The following is a 17,606-nucleotide window of genomic DNA, read 5'->3' as shown; positions in this document are numbered from 1 at the left end:
GGTTCAACTTTGCCTTGGATTTGAAGGCCTGGGAGAAATAAAAGGAATTCCCCTTAGCCTCTGAGGTAGGGGATTTCCCACATAGAGGCTTAGGCTTCTTTTGCTGGAGTAAAAGGGTACTCTCCCTCTGTTGATATCCTTAATCTAGTCTAGGGATTCGTCAAAGAGTCGTTCCCCATCAAAGGGCATGCACAACAGACACTTTTACACTGGTGTTCCAAAGACCAGCATTTGAGCTAAAGGGTCCTTATCATATGTATTGAAAGGAAATGTATTCTGGATATTAGGTATAAAATATCTGCCAACGCACCAACATAGTAGAACAGGGCATCAGATCCATCTATAGGAGGACAAAGCGATCTTTTAGGATAGATCCAGGATCCTGAGACATCCTGGAACCAAACAGATAAGGTCTGACAGGGGGACACTGTTGCAATATCCGGTAGCAGGGCAAAGCCTTTGAGAGAAAATAAGACCTTAGAAAGGGCTTCTAGCCTCTTGGTCATTGCATCTTTAAACACCAGGACATCCTTAACATGGAAAGTCAGAGTCTTGGCAAGACAAGAAATAGTTGGATCTACTGTGGGGATAGCCCACTTTTTAAGGAACCCATCCTCAAATAAACAAAACACTTGGGACAGAGTTAAGCTGGCTATACATTATTAATGTATGGGCACAAATTGCTGCATCTTCATTACAGACTCCATAGCTTTGCCGAGAATCAATTGATCTTGAAGCTGCAAAATGAGCCCCAAAAGTGAAAGACAAGGCCAAACTTGGAGTGGTCCAAGGAATAGAGGGGAAATCTTCCACTGGGGACATTAGTTCTGATGACTACTAGGGATTTCTCTCACTCTGAACAGATTTCCCCCCGATTCCTATTCTGCTTATGGGACAGGAAGTTATACTGTTTCTAAACCCACAACAGTAAAATCAATCTATATATACAGTAAAGCATGCTTGTTATACTCACTGTGGAACTTAAGGGGTTAATCCTCTGCATTGCGTAAAAAGGTTGTTTGATCCTCTTTTCCCTGATCCTCCCCTTCTTCTACTGCCCCCAATCTATCTGCCGATAGAACAAAGCCCTAGGAAGCACTCTGCACATGCTCAGTTTGGTGTGTATTGGTAGAGTTTTTTTTCTCTTGGGAGAGTGCATATGATCAGCACAGGTCCAATCAGTTCTGTCCAGACAGAGGGTCAGGGGTCCTGCAGCCTCATAGGACAATCAGGGGAGAATGAAAACTCCTCCTACAAGCTTTAACCAGTTCTCTGGACACTGATAGAAGTCACAAGACTGCTCTAACTGCTGATGAGAAAAGGTATTTAGCAGTTTATATTTACTAAAATAATTGCATTTCCATGTTCTGTGTACTGTGGGAGAGTGGATATAGTGAATGCAGGGTCCTGGGAGAGTGGACATAGTGAATGCAGGGTCCGGGGAGAGCGGATATAGTGAATGCAGGATCCGGGGAGACCGGATATAGTGAATGCAGGGTCCGGGGAGACCAGATATAGTGAATGCAGGGTCTGGGAGACCAGATACAGTGAATGCAGGGTCCGGGGAGACCGGATATAGTGAATGCAGGGTCCGGGGAGACCGGATATAGTGAATGCAGGGTCCGGGGAGACCAGATATAGTGAATGCAGGGTCTGGGAGACCAGATACAGTGAATGCAGGGTCCTGGGAGACCAGATATAGTGAATGCAGGGTCCTGGGAGACCAGATATAGTGAATGCAGGGTCCAGGGTTAAGTAACACTTCAAGGGAAATTCACCACTGGGACACAGATAGCAACAACAAAACATGGCAGAGGTTATAACCCTCCCTTACATTATCTAAAAAGAAAAAATTAAAAAACTATTGTCTTCCGTTCTACTTGAAGAAAAATGTTTTTAAACACGAATTGTCTGCCTTTCTGATAGCAACCAGTCAGTGTCTTATTCTCTTACTTTTACCAACAGCTTGAAAGGTAAAAGGTTACTGGATGCTGCAGAGACAATTCTGGTCAGACATTTTTTTTACATGAGTCTCTTTATGAATAGGGAACTTTCTTTTCAGCCATGTGATTAATTCTGAAATCTCAATGTACTGAATATTACTGTCCCTTTTTTCGCAATAAGGCTCCTTCTGATGTTTTAGCTTTGTGAACTGAACCTTTTGATGATCTTCGCAGTAATCAGTGTGTACTTACATAGCATTTACCCAGCAGAGTATTACTCAGGAATATTGATGGATTTTACAGATCCGAGTTCTATGGAGTGTGCACATCTTTGCCTTATTTGTAACAGCTGTTTCTTTTTACATCTCCTATTGGAGCGCATACATACAAAGTCTTTCCAAGTGGGGCACAATGGGATATTCCAGAGAAGTGTCAGCCCCCTTGCACACAGCAATCACCCCCTCTGTCTTGCACATCCATCCAGTTGTTGCATGCACTCTGTAGGGATGCTCAGACTAAGGTAGGTGTTCATTACTTTATCAGGAGAGCTCAGAGAATTCTTCCACAATTATTCTCCTAGGAGCTATGAACTATTCAGCCTAATGACCTCTTTCCTTTTCTTTTTCATCAATAGAGAACCTCTGAGTTCAGCTGCAAAGTTTGGTGTACATTGATGATACTGGAGCAAAGGAAAAGCAAGGCTACTGTCTACAGCAATCCGCCATGCTTCATTTTATGACAGCTGAAGAATGATAATCTATTGCTAGCATTCTCTGTTGCTAGGATGCAGGCGGCTATTGCTGGATACAGGCAGCTTTTACAAGGATGCATGTGGCTATTGCTAGGACGAAGGTGACTATTGCCAGGATGCAGATGGCTATTGGGAGGATGCAGGCAGCTATTGCCAGGACACAACTGGCTATTTCTAGGATGCATGTGGCTATTGTGAGGACAAAGGTGGCTATTGCTAGGAGGCTGGCAGCTATTGTAAGGATGCAGGTGGCTATTGCTAGGATGCATGCAGCTATTATGAGGACATAGTTGGCTATTGCTAGGATGCATGCAGCTATTATGAGGACATAGTTGGCTATTGCTAGGAGGCCAGCAGCTATTGCTAGGATGCAGATGGCTATTGCTAGAATGCATGCAGCTATTGTGAGGACATAGGTGACTCTTGCTAGCAGGCCAGCAGATATTGCTAGGATGCAGATGGTTATTGAGAGAATGCAGGCAGATATTGCTAGGACACAACTGGCTATTTCTAGGATGCATGCGGCTATTGTGAGGACATAGGTGGCTATTGTTATAAGGCCAGCAGCTATTGCAAGGATGTAGGCAGCTATTGTGAGGACATAGATGGCTATTGCTTGGAGGCCAGCAGCTATTCCAAGGATGCAGGTGTCTATTTTTAGGATGAATAAGGCTATTGTGAGGACATAGGTGGCTATTGATAGGAGGCCAGCAGCTATTTCTAGGATGCAAATGGCTATTGCTAAGATGCATGTGGCTACTGTGAGGACATAGGTGGCTATAGCTAGGATGCATGCGGCTATTGTTAGGATATAGGTGGCAATTGCTAGGAGGCCTGCAGCTATTGCAAGGAGGAAGGTGGCTATTGCTAGGATGCATGAGGCTATTGTGAGGACATAGGTGGCTATTGCTTGAAGGCCAGCAGCTATTCCAAGGATGCAGGTGGCTATTGCTAGGATGCATGAGGCTATTGTGAGGACATAGGTGGCTATTGCTTGAAGGCCGGCAGCTATTCCAAGGATGCAGGTGGCTATTGTGAGGACATAGGTGGCTATTGCTAGGAGGCCGGCAGCTATTGCTAGGATACATGCAGCTATTGTGAGGACATAGGTGGCTATTGCTAGGAGGCCGGCAGCTATTGCTAGGATACATGCAGCTATTGTGAGGACATAGGTGGCTATTGATAGGAGGCCAGCAGCTACTGCAAGGATGCATGCGGCTATTGTGAGGACATAGGTGGCTATTGATAGGAGGCCGGCAGCCATTGCTAGGATGCATGCAGCTATTGTGAGGACATAGGTGGCTATTGATAGGAGGCCGGCAGCTATTTCTAGGATGCAAATGGATATTGCTAGGATGCATGCGGCTACTGTGAGGACATATATAGCTATAGCTAGGAGGCCGGCAGCTATTCCAAGGATGCAGGCAGCTATTGCTAGGATGCATGTGGCTATTGCTAGGATGCATGTGGCTATTGTGGGGACATAGGTGGCTATTGCTAGCTGGCCTGCGGCTATTGCTAGGATGCAGACGCCTATATCTAGGATGCATGCGGCTATTGTGAGAACACAGGTGGCTATTACTAGGATGCAGGCAGCTATTGCTAGAACATAGGTGGCTACTGCTAGACTGCAGGAGATTATTGCCAGGACAGTCGGCTCCTGTACTCCAACAGATCACATTTGTATGTATAAAATATGGTCCATACGCAGGACCAGGGATGCAGATCTGAATGAAGAGAATTTATCAACAAAGCTACAGTTATTCTGACAGAAATATCACAAGCAGGTAAACTGTCATTCCTCCCAGAACTCACATTTCAGTTTTCGGTGGGTATTTTCATGTTGAGTCGCTCATGGACTCTGCATGAAATATCAGCTGTTACATCCTGTGATCTGGCCACCTACCAAGACCAATATCAGGTCTCACTGTCCCTGCAGGGTTTTTATTTGACTTCTTATTTAAAGTATGCAGCAGGAGGAGTGAGACTTTGCATATTGCAGCAGGAGGAGTGAGACTTTGCATATTGCAGCAGGAGGAGTGAGACTTTGCATATTGCAGCAGGAGGTGTGAAACCTTTCATTATACTTATGACTATGGGATGTTTTATTTGTAGCTCAGTCCAGTTGTTGCACGCACTCTGTAGGGTGTGGGGTGCACATACTAAGGTAGGTGTTCATTACTTTACTAGGAAATGTCAGTTTTCTTCCACAACTATTCTTTGGGGGGATGAACATTTATGCCTAATGGCCTCTCTACTTTTCTTTTTCATCAGTTATTCGATTCTGGAGGGGTTTTTATTTACTCCATTTATGAAAAAATGCAACAGGAAAAGTGAGACTTTGCATTCTGCAGCAAGAGGAGTGAGATGTTGCATACTGCAGAAGGAGTAATAAAGTCACTGCTGTCAGACTGCGTCCATATCTGCCCGATGTGCCAGTGTGTGTGTTGTACATTAGCTTTACCGGCTTTCCCGACCGCCCTATAGTAGGAGTACTGTTAGAGGACGGCAGGGCTGCGCAAAATCACGTATATGTACACGATTCGTATTTGCAGGCAGGGGGCGCACTGCTGTTGGTGGCTATTGATGTTAATCACTGGGTCCCGACCGGAGATTCCCCTCTGGCACTTGGTGATCATCGGGCAAAGCTGACAGAGGAGAAACCTGTGTGTAAACAATACAGGTCTCTCTCCTGTCAGTATGGACATGCTGCTGTGTTCTGCTCTGCACAGCAGATACACAGCAGCATGTCTCTAGGGAAACACGCTGTTGTGTATCTCTGCTGTGCAGAGCCCACTAGGGTAAAACACACAATGTGAAACACACAGTTAACCCTTTGATCGGCCCAGATGTTAACCCCTTCCTGCCCAGTGTCATTAGTACAGTGTCAGTGCTTTTTATTAGCACTGATCACTGTATTGGTGTCATTGGGGATGTCAGTGGCAGTCAGTTCTCTCCAGTGTCAGAATGCCTGCTGCAGTCCCGCTATAAGTCACTGATCGCCGCCATTACTAATATAAAAAATAAAAATCCCAGTATCCATACCGCCATTTGTAGACTCTATAACTTTCCCGTAAACCAATTAATTTACACGTAGTGGGATTTTTTTCAGCAAAGACATTTTGGCCTAAATTTACGATGAAATTTGATTTTTTAAATGTTTTTTACTGGACATGTTTTATAGCAAAAGTCAAAAATATTTTTTTTTCAAACTTGTCAATCTTTTTTTGTGTATAGCGCAAAAAAAAAAAACAAAAACGCAGAGGTGGTCAAATACCACCGAAAGAAAGCTCCATTTGTGGGAAAAAAGGACATAAAGTTAATTTGGGTGCAGCGTTGCATGACCGCGCAATTGTCAAAGTAACGCAGCGCCGTATTGCAAAAAATGGTCTGGTCAGGAAGAGGGTGAATCCTCTGTAGGGCGAGTGTTACCATTTGTCACACCTTAGCAAGGTCCATGGGGATTACAAATGAACGACACCACATGTCCTGCGTTCTAGGACATTGCATGCCTGTGACATCAAACGTGTTCCATTGTCACATAGATGTGAATGCGGCCTTCGTTCACACGTGTCCTATGATGTACGCAGGAGTATGTGCGTTCACATGGCACACGTAATGCTAATATTTTATGTGGGCGGCACCCCAAAGCACTTCGCTAAAGTGAGAAATGGCGCCACAGTGCACAAGACCAAAGTATATCCATTCCGCTGCAGTGATTTGTTTTTGTAAAGTTCACACTTCTTTGCTGCATTTGACGTGCAAAGGGCGGCCCATTGAAACGAATGAGTGGCCCTGACAAATGAGCATGTGCCACTGCAGCTTCATAGGTGGGATCGGAGCCCTATATCCTCTGATCTAACTCTGTGCCAAGGTCAGGTCTCACTTTCCCTGCAGGATTCTTTTATATGGATTCCATGTTTGAAAGAATGCAACAGGAGGAGTGAGACTATGCATACTGCAGCAGGAGTGAAACTTCTCAGCATCAAGAGGAGACTTTTCAGTACCAGGAGGCATTAGACTTTGCATATTGCAGTAAGAGGAGTGAGACTTTTCAGCATCAGGAGTGAGACTTTGCATATTGCAGCAGGAAGAGTGAGACTTTTCAGCAGCAGGAGGAGTGAGACTTCAGTATCAGGAGGAGTGAGACTTTTCAGCATCAGAAGGAGTGACACTTTGCATATTGCAGCAGGAGGAGTGAGACTTTTCAGCATCAGGAGTGATACTTTGCATATCGCAGCAGGAGGAATGAGACCTCTCAGCATCAGGAGTGATATTTTGCACAATGCAGCAGGAGGAGTGAGACTTTTCAGCATCAGGAGGAGTGAGACTTTGCATATTGCAGCAGGAGGAGTGAGACCTCTCAGCGTCAAGAGGAGTGAGACTTTTCAGCATCAGGAGGAGTGAGACTTTACATATCGCAGCAGGAGGAGTGAGACCTCTCAGTGTCAAGAGGAGTGAGACTTTTCAGCATCAGGAGGAGTGAGACTTTGCATATCGCAGCAGGAGGAGTGAGACTTATCAGTATCAAGAGGAGTGAGACTTTTCAGCATCAGCAGTGAGACTTTGCATATCGCAGCAGGAGGAGTGAGACTTTTCAGCATCAGCAGTGAGACTTTGCATATCGCAGCAGGAGGAGTGAGACCTCTCAGCATCAAGAGGAGTGAGACTTTTCAGCATCAAGAGGACTGCACCTTTGCACAATGAACAGGAGGAGTGAGCCTTTTTTCCATCAGGAGGAGTGAGACTTTACATATTGCAGCAGAAAGAGTGAGACCTTTCAGCATCAGGAGAAGTGATATTTTGCACAATGCAGCAGGAGGAGTGAGACTTTTCAGCATCAGGAGGAGTGAGCCTCTGCGTATTGCAGCAGGAGGAGTGAGACCCTGGTCAGTGGCCCAGTACATGGCATGGTGTGGTGGCAGTCCTGGGATGGGTTGCAGGGGCAGATTTGTGGTCAGCGGAGGTTGTGATGACAATGTGCTCCCTGCAGATGGTGGAGGATCTGCCATGGAGGTGCCGGGAGGACTGTGCTGGGTCCCTGCCAGGACTTCCAATGTCACATGGTAATCAGAGTGTGCCCAGTGTCAGTCTGGGGCCCGGGGCCAGCCGTCCCCCCCTCCGTCTGGGTGTCATCCTCCCCAATAATGTACAGAGAGCTGTCAGTCGTGTACAGGGGGGAGGAGGGCAGGAGGAGGGGGAGGGGGCTGCCGGCACATCACACTCAGCCCGGGACAGGAGCACCGGAGGTGTGTGCGGGGTGCAGGAGAAGTGTAGCCGGGCCCCGGGACCCCTGACCCGTGAGAGGAGCCGGACACGAAGAGCGGACAGAGGTGAGAGAAGAGCGATCAGAGAGCTCCGGTCCGGGGGGTGCGACGGGGACACAGGGAGGGGAAGAGCCGGGCTGTGTGTACACGGCAGGGACCGCCCACCTCACCTCCGCCCCGCCCACCCACTGACACCCTGCTCAGCCTTCCTAGGGGTGTCAAGGGTCCTTCATTGGGGGTCATTGTACCACATTGTCCCATCAGGTTACATTGTTACCTGGTGTCCTATGGAGGAGTCCCCAGGAAATGTTCCCTAGGTCTGCATGGGACACATGTCCACTTCATGGCACTAGTGTGGTCAGTGTGACAGGACTGAGCTTTATCCAGTGTTGTCTGTAATGGATTCAGTCTGAGCTGAAGAATACGGGATGTTATCTTAATCCATTCATCGTGTTCTTCCAGGAATCTGGGGGCGCGGGGTATTCCTTCCAGATCTGTGCAGTATTCCGGAGTGACACCTTACGTCTGTGCAGGAGCTTCCTGTAATAAAGACCGCTCACTGCTGTTGTCTCTGCTTGTGCAGGGTGCCTGGTCTGGTCTCCACCCCCTCCTGTAATAGGTGTCCATTCTCTTGATGTAATCGATATCAACCCCTCTGCTGTAGTAGGTACCCCCCCCCTCAATGTAGTAGGTATCCATTCCCTGCTGTAGTAGGTACCCCCCCCCTCAATGTAGTAGGTATCCATTCCCTGCTGTAGTAGGTACCCCCCCCCCTCAATGTAGTAGGTATCCAATCCTTGCTGTAGTAGGTACCCCCCCCTCAATGTAGTAGGTATCCAATCCTTGCTGAAGTAGGTACCCCCCCCCCTCAATGTTGTAGGTATCCAATCCTTGCTGTAGTAGGTACCCCCCCTCAATGTAGTAGGTATCCAATCCTTGCTGTAGTAGGTACCCCCCCCCTCAATGTAGTAGGTATCCAATCCTTGCTGTAGTAGGTACCCCCCCCCTCAATGTAGTAGGTATCCAATCCTTGCTGTAGTAGGTACCCCCCTCGATGTAGTAGGTACCCCCCCCTCAATGTAGTAGGTATCCAGTCCTTGCTGTAGTAGGTACCCCCCCTCGATGTAGTAGGTATCCAGCCCCTTGATGTAGTAGGTACCCCCCCCCCTCAATGTAGTAGGTATCCAATCCTTGCTGTAGTAGGTACCCCCCCCTCAATGTAGTAGGTATCCATTCCCTGATGTAGTAGGTACCCCCCCCTCAATGTAGTAGGTATCCATTCCTTGCTGTAGTAGGTACCCCCCCCTCAATGTAGTAGGTATCCAATCCTTGCTGTAGTAGGTACCCCCCCCCCCTCAATGTAGTAGGTATCCAATCCTTGCTGTAGTAGGTACCCCCCTCGATGTAGTAGGTACCCCCCCTCAATGTAGTAGGTATCCAGTCCTTGCTGTAGTAGGTACCCCCCCTCGATGTAGTAGGTATCCAGCCCCTTGATGTAGTAGGTACCCCCCCCCCTCAATGTAGTAGGTATCCAGTCCTTGCTGTAGTAGGTACCCCCCCTCGATGTAGTAGGTATCCAGCCCCTTCCTGTAGTAGGTACACCCCCCCTCAATGTAGTAGGTATCCAATCCTTGCTGTAGTAGGTACCCCCCTCGATGTAGTAGGTACCCCCCCTCAATGTAGTAGGTATCCAGTCCTTGCTGTAGTAGGTACCCCCCCTCGATGTAGTAGGTATCCAGCCCCTTGATGTAGTAGGTACCCCCCCCTCAATGTAGTAGGTATCCAGTCCTTGCTGTAGTAGGTACCCCCCCTCGATGTAGTAGGTATCCAGCCCCTTCCTGTAGTAGGTACACCCCCCCTCGATGTAGTAGGTATCCAGCCCCTTCCTGTAGTAGGTACACCCCCCCTCAATGTAGTAGGTATCCAATCCTTGCTGTAGTAGGTACCCCCCCCCCTCGATGTAGTATGTATCCACCCCCTTGATGTAGTAGGTACCCCCCCTCAATGTAGTAGGTATCCAATCCTTGCTGTAGTAGGTACCCCCCCCTCTATGTAGTAGGTATCCAATCCTGGCTGTAGTAGGTACCCCCCCCTCAATGCAGTAGGTATCCAATGCCTACTGTAATAGGTACCCCCCCCCCCCTCAATGTAGTAGGTATCCATTCCCTAGTTGTCTACAGCCTGGCACTGACAGGAACTCTGCCCTCAGTTGTCTACAGCCTGGCACTGACAGGAAATCTGCTCTCAGATATCTGCAGCCTGGCACTGACAGGACCTCGGGGTTCCCCCTCACGTCTTTCAAGAAAAATTGGCGGGAAGGTCCAAGACTCCCTAACAGCTTCTCCCACTCAGCACCTCTGAGGTAATTCCCGCCATTTTACCTCCTCCTCCTCAGAGTACCTCTCCCTCCTGCCAGGTTGGTCCTAGGCTCCTCGTTCCTCCTTTCCATTTACTGTGTGGGGATTGCTATGTCCTTCTCCGCAAATGGCGGGAGCATTCTGCTCAACAAGAGGACAGGGCTTCTATGGAAGACATTTTCCCTCACAGCCTGAAGGAGCTCTGACAGAGCCAGCTCTGAGGAAAGCCTCACAAAGTGGATTTCATTTGGATGCTGTACTTACCTGATGCTGAGCGTTACCTTCACCTGTGAGCGGTTCCTATTAACTAAGAGAGTCCAATAAAAGGTCTGGAGAATATTCCTGGATGTTTTTGAGTGTCGTTTGAATACCACATCTCCACCGGGTTCCAGAAGGCCATCAGTACCCTTATACTACATGCGTATTTATGATTTACGTCTGGTGAGTGTAAGCACATCCTATATTGCTTTTCACGGAAGTCACCTGATTATGTGATGGAAGTTGAATAGGATTGATCGATATCTTCCTATCTGAATCACCGACGCACTTGCAACCCATAAAATGGACTCATGTCATTTGCATTTATGTGATATATTGTGCATAATACTGTCACGTCAATATATAAATGTTGTCTTTATTAAGACATTATCACTGTCACATATTAGCGCATCAACTTGCGCTTTCTTTCACACATTTTATTATATTTTATAATTTTTATTATATTTATTTAAGCGCTGCATTTTTTAAATATATTTATATGTTTAAGGGTTTTAGAGGTTTCCTTATGCTAACTGCTTATACCCAGGACTGAAAAGCACTCACTTTATGGTATCCAACCCCTGCTGTAGTAGGTATCCAACCCCTGATGTAGTAGGTATCCTCCCCCTGCTGTAGTAGGTATCCAACCCCTGCTGTAGTAGGTATCCAACCCCTGATGTAGTAGGTATCCTCCCCCTGCTGTAGTAGGTATCCAACCCCTGCTGTAGTAGGTATCCAATCTTTGCTGTAGTAGGTATCCAACCCCTGCTGTAGTAGGTATCCAACCCCTGATGTAGTAGGTATCCAACCCCTGCTGTAGTAGGTATCCAACCCCTGATGTAGTAGGTATCTGCTCCCTGCTGTAGTAGGTATCCTCCCCCTGATGTAGTAGGTATCTGCTCCCTGCTGTAGTAGGTATCCTCCCCCTGATGTAGTAGGTATCCAACGCCTGCTGTAGTAGGTATCCAATCCCTGATGTAGTAGGTATCCTCCCCCTGCTGTAGTATGTATCCGACCCCTGCTGTAGTAGGTATCCAACCCCTGCTGTAGTAGGTATCCAACCCCTGATGTAGTAGGTATCCAACCCCTGATGTAGTATGTATCCTCCCCCTGCTGTAGTAGATATCCAACCCCTGCTGTAGTAGATATCCAACCCCTGCTGTAGTAGGTATCCAACCCCTGCTGCAGTATGTATCCGACCCCTGCTGTAGTTGGTATCCTCCCCCTGATGTAGTAGGTATCCACCCCCTGCTGTAGTTGGTATCCAACCCCTGATGCAGTATGTATCCTCCCCCTGATGTAGTAGGTATCCAACCCCTGATGTAGTAGGTATCCAACCCCTGCTGTAGTAGGTATCCAACCCCTGCTGTAGTAGGTATCCGCCCCCTGTTGTAGGTATCCAACCCCTGCTGTAGTAGGTATCCAATCCCTGATGTAATAGGTATCCAACCCCTGCTGTAGTAGGTATTCACCCCCTCGATGTAGTAGGTATCCACCCCCTGCTGTAGTAGGTGTCCTCCCCTCCTTGCTGTAATAGGTATCCGCCCCCCTGATGTAATAGGTAATCACCCCCCTGATGTAATAGGTACTCGTCCCCCTGATGTAATAAGTATAACTAAAGGCAAAACATTTTTTTTCTCAGGTTTAGATGGGGATTAGAACCCTTGTCAGGTTTATATTGCTCTCTAGAGCAACATACTCCGAGAGGTACTGGAAACTTCTAGACTTCAATGTGTAGTCAGATATGAGAAACTTCAAACAAGCTCAATAGTTCTGGCGGTGCGAACCCCACACAGCGAGGCTTCCCTCGATGGACACCAACTGTAGGTCAAACTGTAGAAAAACAGAATGGAGCTTCAGACCAAAATTGGTAAAAGAGTCCACGATCATTTTAATAGTTGGTAAGAAGTCATACATAACATTTCTTTTACCAACAATGAAGATTATCTTGGACATTTTTATTCCATACTACTGTCTGCCCCCGTCAGGGAGATTCACCCTCTTGATTTGTCCTTTTCCCCCTAACACCTAAAGTGACAGTAAAAGAAAATCACAAATTTTGGGTTGTCACCAGAATAGGAATAGAGGGGACTTTTTCCAAAGGGGACATTATATCTGATGACACAGATGGAAGAAAAAACCCTGACATGTAATCCTACTTACTCATGGTTCATGTGCATTGTCATGACATGCCGACTTTAATGAAAAATGGAGCATGTGTGTGCTATATTCTATTTCCAGTGCATTTATGCTGAGGGAATCGTTTTTAGGGACAGCTCTTATATCTGACGCTTTGTCTCTGGAAATAATTTTATATTATGAGCAACAAGATAATAAAACACCCACTTTTGTGCTTTTTTTGTCTTCAGAGATAATATTTTACAAGAAGAGGTTATCGATCCCAAATTCAAAATTCTATGGACAATGACCAAATGTTGTGGGTTTTTTTGTACCATATTGTTGTCCTCAGAGATGGTAGTTTACATGATGAGATTATCTATACCCGATTCTAATTTCAATGGACAATGTCCAAACTTTGTGAGGTTTTTTTTGTTGTAATATATTGTCTTTAGAGATAGTAGCGTACATGATGATGTTATCTATAGCAAATTCTAAATTCTGTGGATAATGGCCATATTCCTGTTATCGATCTCCTTTAACTAGTAGAACAGATCACATACCTTTTATCTATTGTTGCCAATCTCTGATTTCAGCTCTCATTTAGTTTAGTGCAATTTAGGAAGATGTGAATTGACATCAGACATGACGTTGGGCACACACAAACACTATGGGTGAAATTCAATAAGGCATTTGTGCCAGATGTCTGGTGGGGTGGATGTAGCAGGAAACCTTTTGCCAAATTCTCATTGTTAATATTGACATGTGTGACAAATTCTTTGCAACATTTTTACTGTACAACTCTATTGTTTCGCCATATTCATCAGAAAAGTATTGAAAAACAAGACCTCTCCCATGTTGGCATACATTGTGTTGCAGGTGTAAGTATTGGGGGCATAGAAAATTCTCCCTGAGACAAAATTGTAGGACATTTCTGCGACAGATTCATATACACCTTACCAATGCATAGATGGATCTGTCGCAAGCTGTATTTTATGTCACACTTCTGCAAGACAGATTTCTAATGAGCATTTGTGACATTTTTTATGAATTAGACAGAAATATCCTCCAGTTTTGATAGATCATATAATGGAGAAGATTGTTGGGTACACATGAGTAGAATTTCCTTCAGATGTTCATAGAGAACCTTGCTGAGTACACACAAGTAGAATGTCCTTCAAACGTTCATAGAGAGCCTTGCTGGGTATACACGAGTAGAATATCCTTCAAACGTTCATAGAGAACCTTGCTGGGTACACACGAGTAGAATTTCCTTCAAACGTTCATAGAGAACCTTGCTGGGTACACACGAGTAGAATTTCCTTCAAACGTTCATAGAGAACCTTGCTGGGTATACACGAGTAGAATGTCCTTCAAACGTTCATAGAGAGCCTTGCTGGGTATACACGAGTAGAATATCCTTCAAACGTTCATAGAGAACCTTTCTGGGTACACACGAGTAGATTTTCCTTCAAATGTTCATAGAGAACCTTGCTGGGTACACACGAGTAGAATTTCCTTCAAACGTTCATAGAGAACCTTGCTGGGTACACACGAGTAGAATGTCCTTCAAACGTTCATAGAGAGCCTTGCTGGGTATACACGAGTAGAATGTCCTTCAAACGTTCATAGAGAGCCTTGCTGGGTATACACGAGTAGAATATCCTTCAAACGTTCATAGAGAACCTTGCTGGGTACACACAAGTAGATTTTCCTTCAAATGTTCATAGAGAACCTTTGCTGGGTACACACGAGTAGAATTTCCTTCAAACGTTCATAGAGAACCTTGCTGGGTACACACAAGTAGAATGTCCTTCAAACGTTCATAGAGAGCCTTGCTGGGTATACACGAGTAGAATATCCTTCAAACGTTCACAGAGAACCTTGCTGGGTACACACGAGTAGATTTTCCTTCAAATGTTCATAGAGAACCTTGCTGGGTACACACGAGTAGAATTTCCTTCAAACATTCATAGAGATCCTTGCTGGGTACACAAGTAGAATTTCCTTCAACGTTCAGAGAACCTTCCTGGGTACACACGAGCAGAATCTCCTTCAAACGTTGATAGAGAACCTTGCTGGGTACACACGAGCAGAATTTCCTTCAAACGTTGATAGAGAACCTTGCTGGGTACACGAGTAGAATTTCCTTCAAACGTTCATAGAGAACCTTGCTGGGTACACGAGCAGAATTTCCTTTAAACGTTCAGAGAACCTTGCTGGGTACACATGAGCAGAATGTCCTTCAAACGTTCATAGAGAAGCTTGCTGGGTACACATGAGTAGAATTTCCTTTAGATGTTCATAGAGAACCTTGCTGTGTACATGTGAGTAGAATTTCCTTCAAATGTTCATAGAGAAGCTCGCTTGGTACACATGAATAGAATTTCCTTCAAATGTTCATAGAGAAGCTTTCTGGGTAAATACGAGTAGAATTTCGTTCAAACGTTCATAGAGAACTTTGCAGGGTACACACAAGCAGAATTTCCTTCAAACGTTCATAGAGAACCTTGCTGGGTACACACGAGTAGAATTTCCTGCAAACGTTCATAGAGAGCCTTGCTGGGTACACACGAGTAGAATTTCGTTCAAACGTTCATAGAGAAGCTTGCTGGGTAAACACGAGTAGAATTTCGTTCAAACGTTCATAGAGAGCCTTGCTGGGTACACACGAGTAAAATTTCCTTCAAACGTTCATAGAGAACCTTGCTGGGTACACATGAGTAGAATTTCCTTCAAACGTTCATAGAGAACCTTGCTGGGTACACATGAGTAGAATTTCCTTCAAACGTTCATAGAGAACCTTGCTGGGTACACATGAGCAGAATGTCCTTCAAACGTTCATAGAAAGCCTTGCTGGGTACACATGAGTAGAATTTCCTTCAAACGTTCATAGAGAACCTTGCTGGGTACACATGAGTAGAATTTCCTTCAAACGTTCATAGAGAACCTTGCTGGGTACACATGAGCAGAATGTCCTTCAAACGTTCATAGAGAACCTTGCTGGGTACACATGAGTAGAATTTCCTTCAAACGTTCATAGAGAACCTTGCTGGGTACAGAACATTCTTTCTTGTAAACATTAAATCAACTGATTTTGTTCCATAGCCCTTAAAATTCTATCCAGACCAGCTATTTGAATGGACTCCCAGATGTATTAAACATGTTTCACTACAATAGGTATGATTCTTTCATCCTGCTCCTTCAAATTTTCTCATCAATATGGTTTAAAAAGAACATCAATTAGACCCCATTAACCATTAGAAAATCAAACAAACTTTCTGAAATGGATAGATTTCTAATGACATACTTCTGGTGTGTACCCACATTATATTAGTAAGGTAGTATAAGGAGTAATTGGAATGTGCTGAAGCCCATAGCATCCCATGCAGTCCTGCTGCTCAGCCTGCTGCTCTTTGGTGTTTGAAGTGGCCCAGAAGTCAGTATTGGGAGCATTGATTTGTAAAGGGCCTTTATTAATAGCAATCTCAAGCAGTTCCATGTAACATGTTCCGAGTCTCTGACTTTCCCTTACAGCATGACTTCGATCTCCAACCACTGCTGTAGAACAGTCTCTGAACATTTCCTCTAGTAAGGTAGGCCATACATTATAAAAAATTTTTTCGTTCAACCAGCAGGATGAACGAAAATTTATTGACGATTCCCCCATCCACACATTTGAAGTGGATGGGGCAATCATTCCTGCTCAGCTATTGTGTTCTCTCGGTGTAGAGACTTCCCTGCCATCAGAACTCAATCATCAGTGTTACTGGTTATAGACGCTGGCACTGATCGTTCTGGAAAAACCTGACAGGGTGGTAGCACAAAAGTCAATCGATAGATCGACTTCTGTACAACCAGGGTGCCCATACATGGATTGAAATTCGGCTGGTCCCTACTGAACCAGCCGAATTTCAATACATGTATGGCCAGCTTAAAGTGGCACTCCAGTCATAACCTAACTAATGCTAAACCTACTCCCACCACCAGGGGTGTATTTACCACAAGGCATTTACCTAGGGTGGCATTTTTCAGGGGTGGCAGCACTGTCCCTCGGAAGAAGGGACACACGCAGCATGGGAACCTGTAGGGTTCTGAGAGAGGCTGCAGGTTTCATGATGGTGTATGCACAGCCCAACTCTCGTTCCTGGGGATGTCCGGAGCTGGGAAGGTGAGTGTCTCTCTCACCATGGGAGGATGGTGGCTGGTGTTTAGGGGCAGTGGTAGTGGGGGGAAGGGGTGTTGTTGGTCAATGTCAGGCTCTCTCTGTGTGTTGGGGGGGGGTGCATTTTTTGTGTTGCCTAGGGCAGCACAAAACCTAAATACACCACTGCCCAACCCCATTCCAAGACTATTCTATCTAACCCTGTAAAGAACAAATGTGCATACTTACCTATTCCGAAGCCACTCTGGTCTGGTCTCCAACGGTGGCTTCTGTGTGCACGAGTGAAAGCTGACAATGGCTGGGAGATGACATCACCCATAGACTTGTTATCTTGGCATCTGTTGTCAGCTGCCCCTCCTACTGACAGCTGACCCTGGGACCGGACCAGAGCAACTTCAGAACAGGTAAGTATATGGATCTTTTCTTTACAGGGTTGGATAGAATAGGTTTAGAATGGGGTGGGAATAGGTATGGTGTTAGTTACATAATGACTGGAATTCCACTTTAAGTCTTTGTTCTATGACAGTTTTTTATAGCATTACATACTGTATCATAACTATTATATGCAACCCTTTGGGGACATCAGGGGCTGCATTTGAAGCCCGTATACCTTGTGGGTTGACATCCTCTGCCATATAGTAAGTGTAATCTAATTAGTTGCTCTGGTTTATTGCCGTTTGTACAGCACTGTTTCTCTTTGTACTTATTACAGTTTTTATGCCTCATTTTCTGCAGTAATGCTGACAA

At 45.6% G+C, this 17,606-nt stretch overlaps 1 protein-coding gene across 2 annotated transcripts in view; it reads left to right on the top strand.

Moving 5' to 3' along the window:
• The first annotated feature begins 2,393 nt into the window (after window positions 1–2,393).
• LOC149454359 (cell surface hyaluronidase CEMIP2-like) overlaps window positions 2,394–17,606 on the top strand; it is a 192,212-nt gene continuing 176,999 nt past the window's right edge. Inside the window, exon 1 of one of the 2 annotated variants that reach the window (XM_089687637.1) lies at window positions 2,394–2,463. In XM_089687637.1, the coding sequence (XP_089543763.1) occupies window positions 2,435–2,463 (29 nt within the window). In that variant the 5' untranslated portion in view covers window positions 2,394–2,434. Of the gene's footprint in view, window positions 2,464–7,900; window positions 8,028–17,606 lie in introns of those variants that run through there. The other variant, XM_089687638.1, reaches the window with a different exon arrangement.

Source organism: Staurois parvus, unplaced genomic scaffold (assembly GCF_062004578.1).
Source record: "Staurois parvus isolate SC_StPar_1 unplaced genomic scaffold, SC_StPar_1.0 ptg000432l, whole genome shotgun sequence".
In the NCBI taxonomy this organism is placed as follows: Eukaryota; Metazoa; Chordata; class Amphibia; order Anura; family Ranidae; genus Staurois; species Staurois parvus.
The sequence above is the reverse complement of the archived record's forward strand: the minus strand, read 5'-3'. Positions and strand labels throughout refer to the sequence as shown.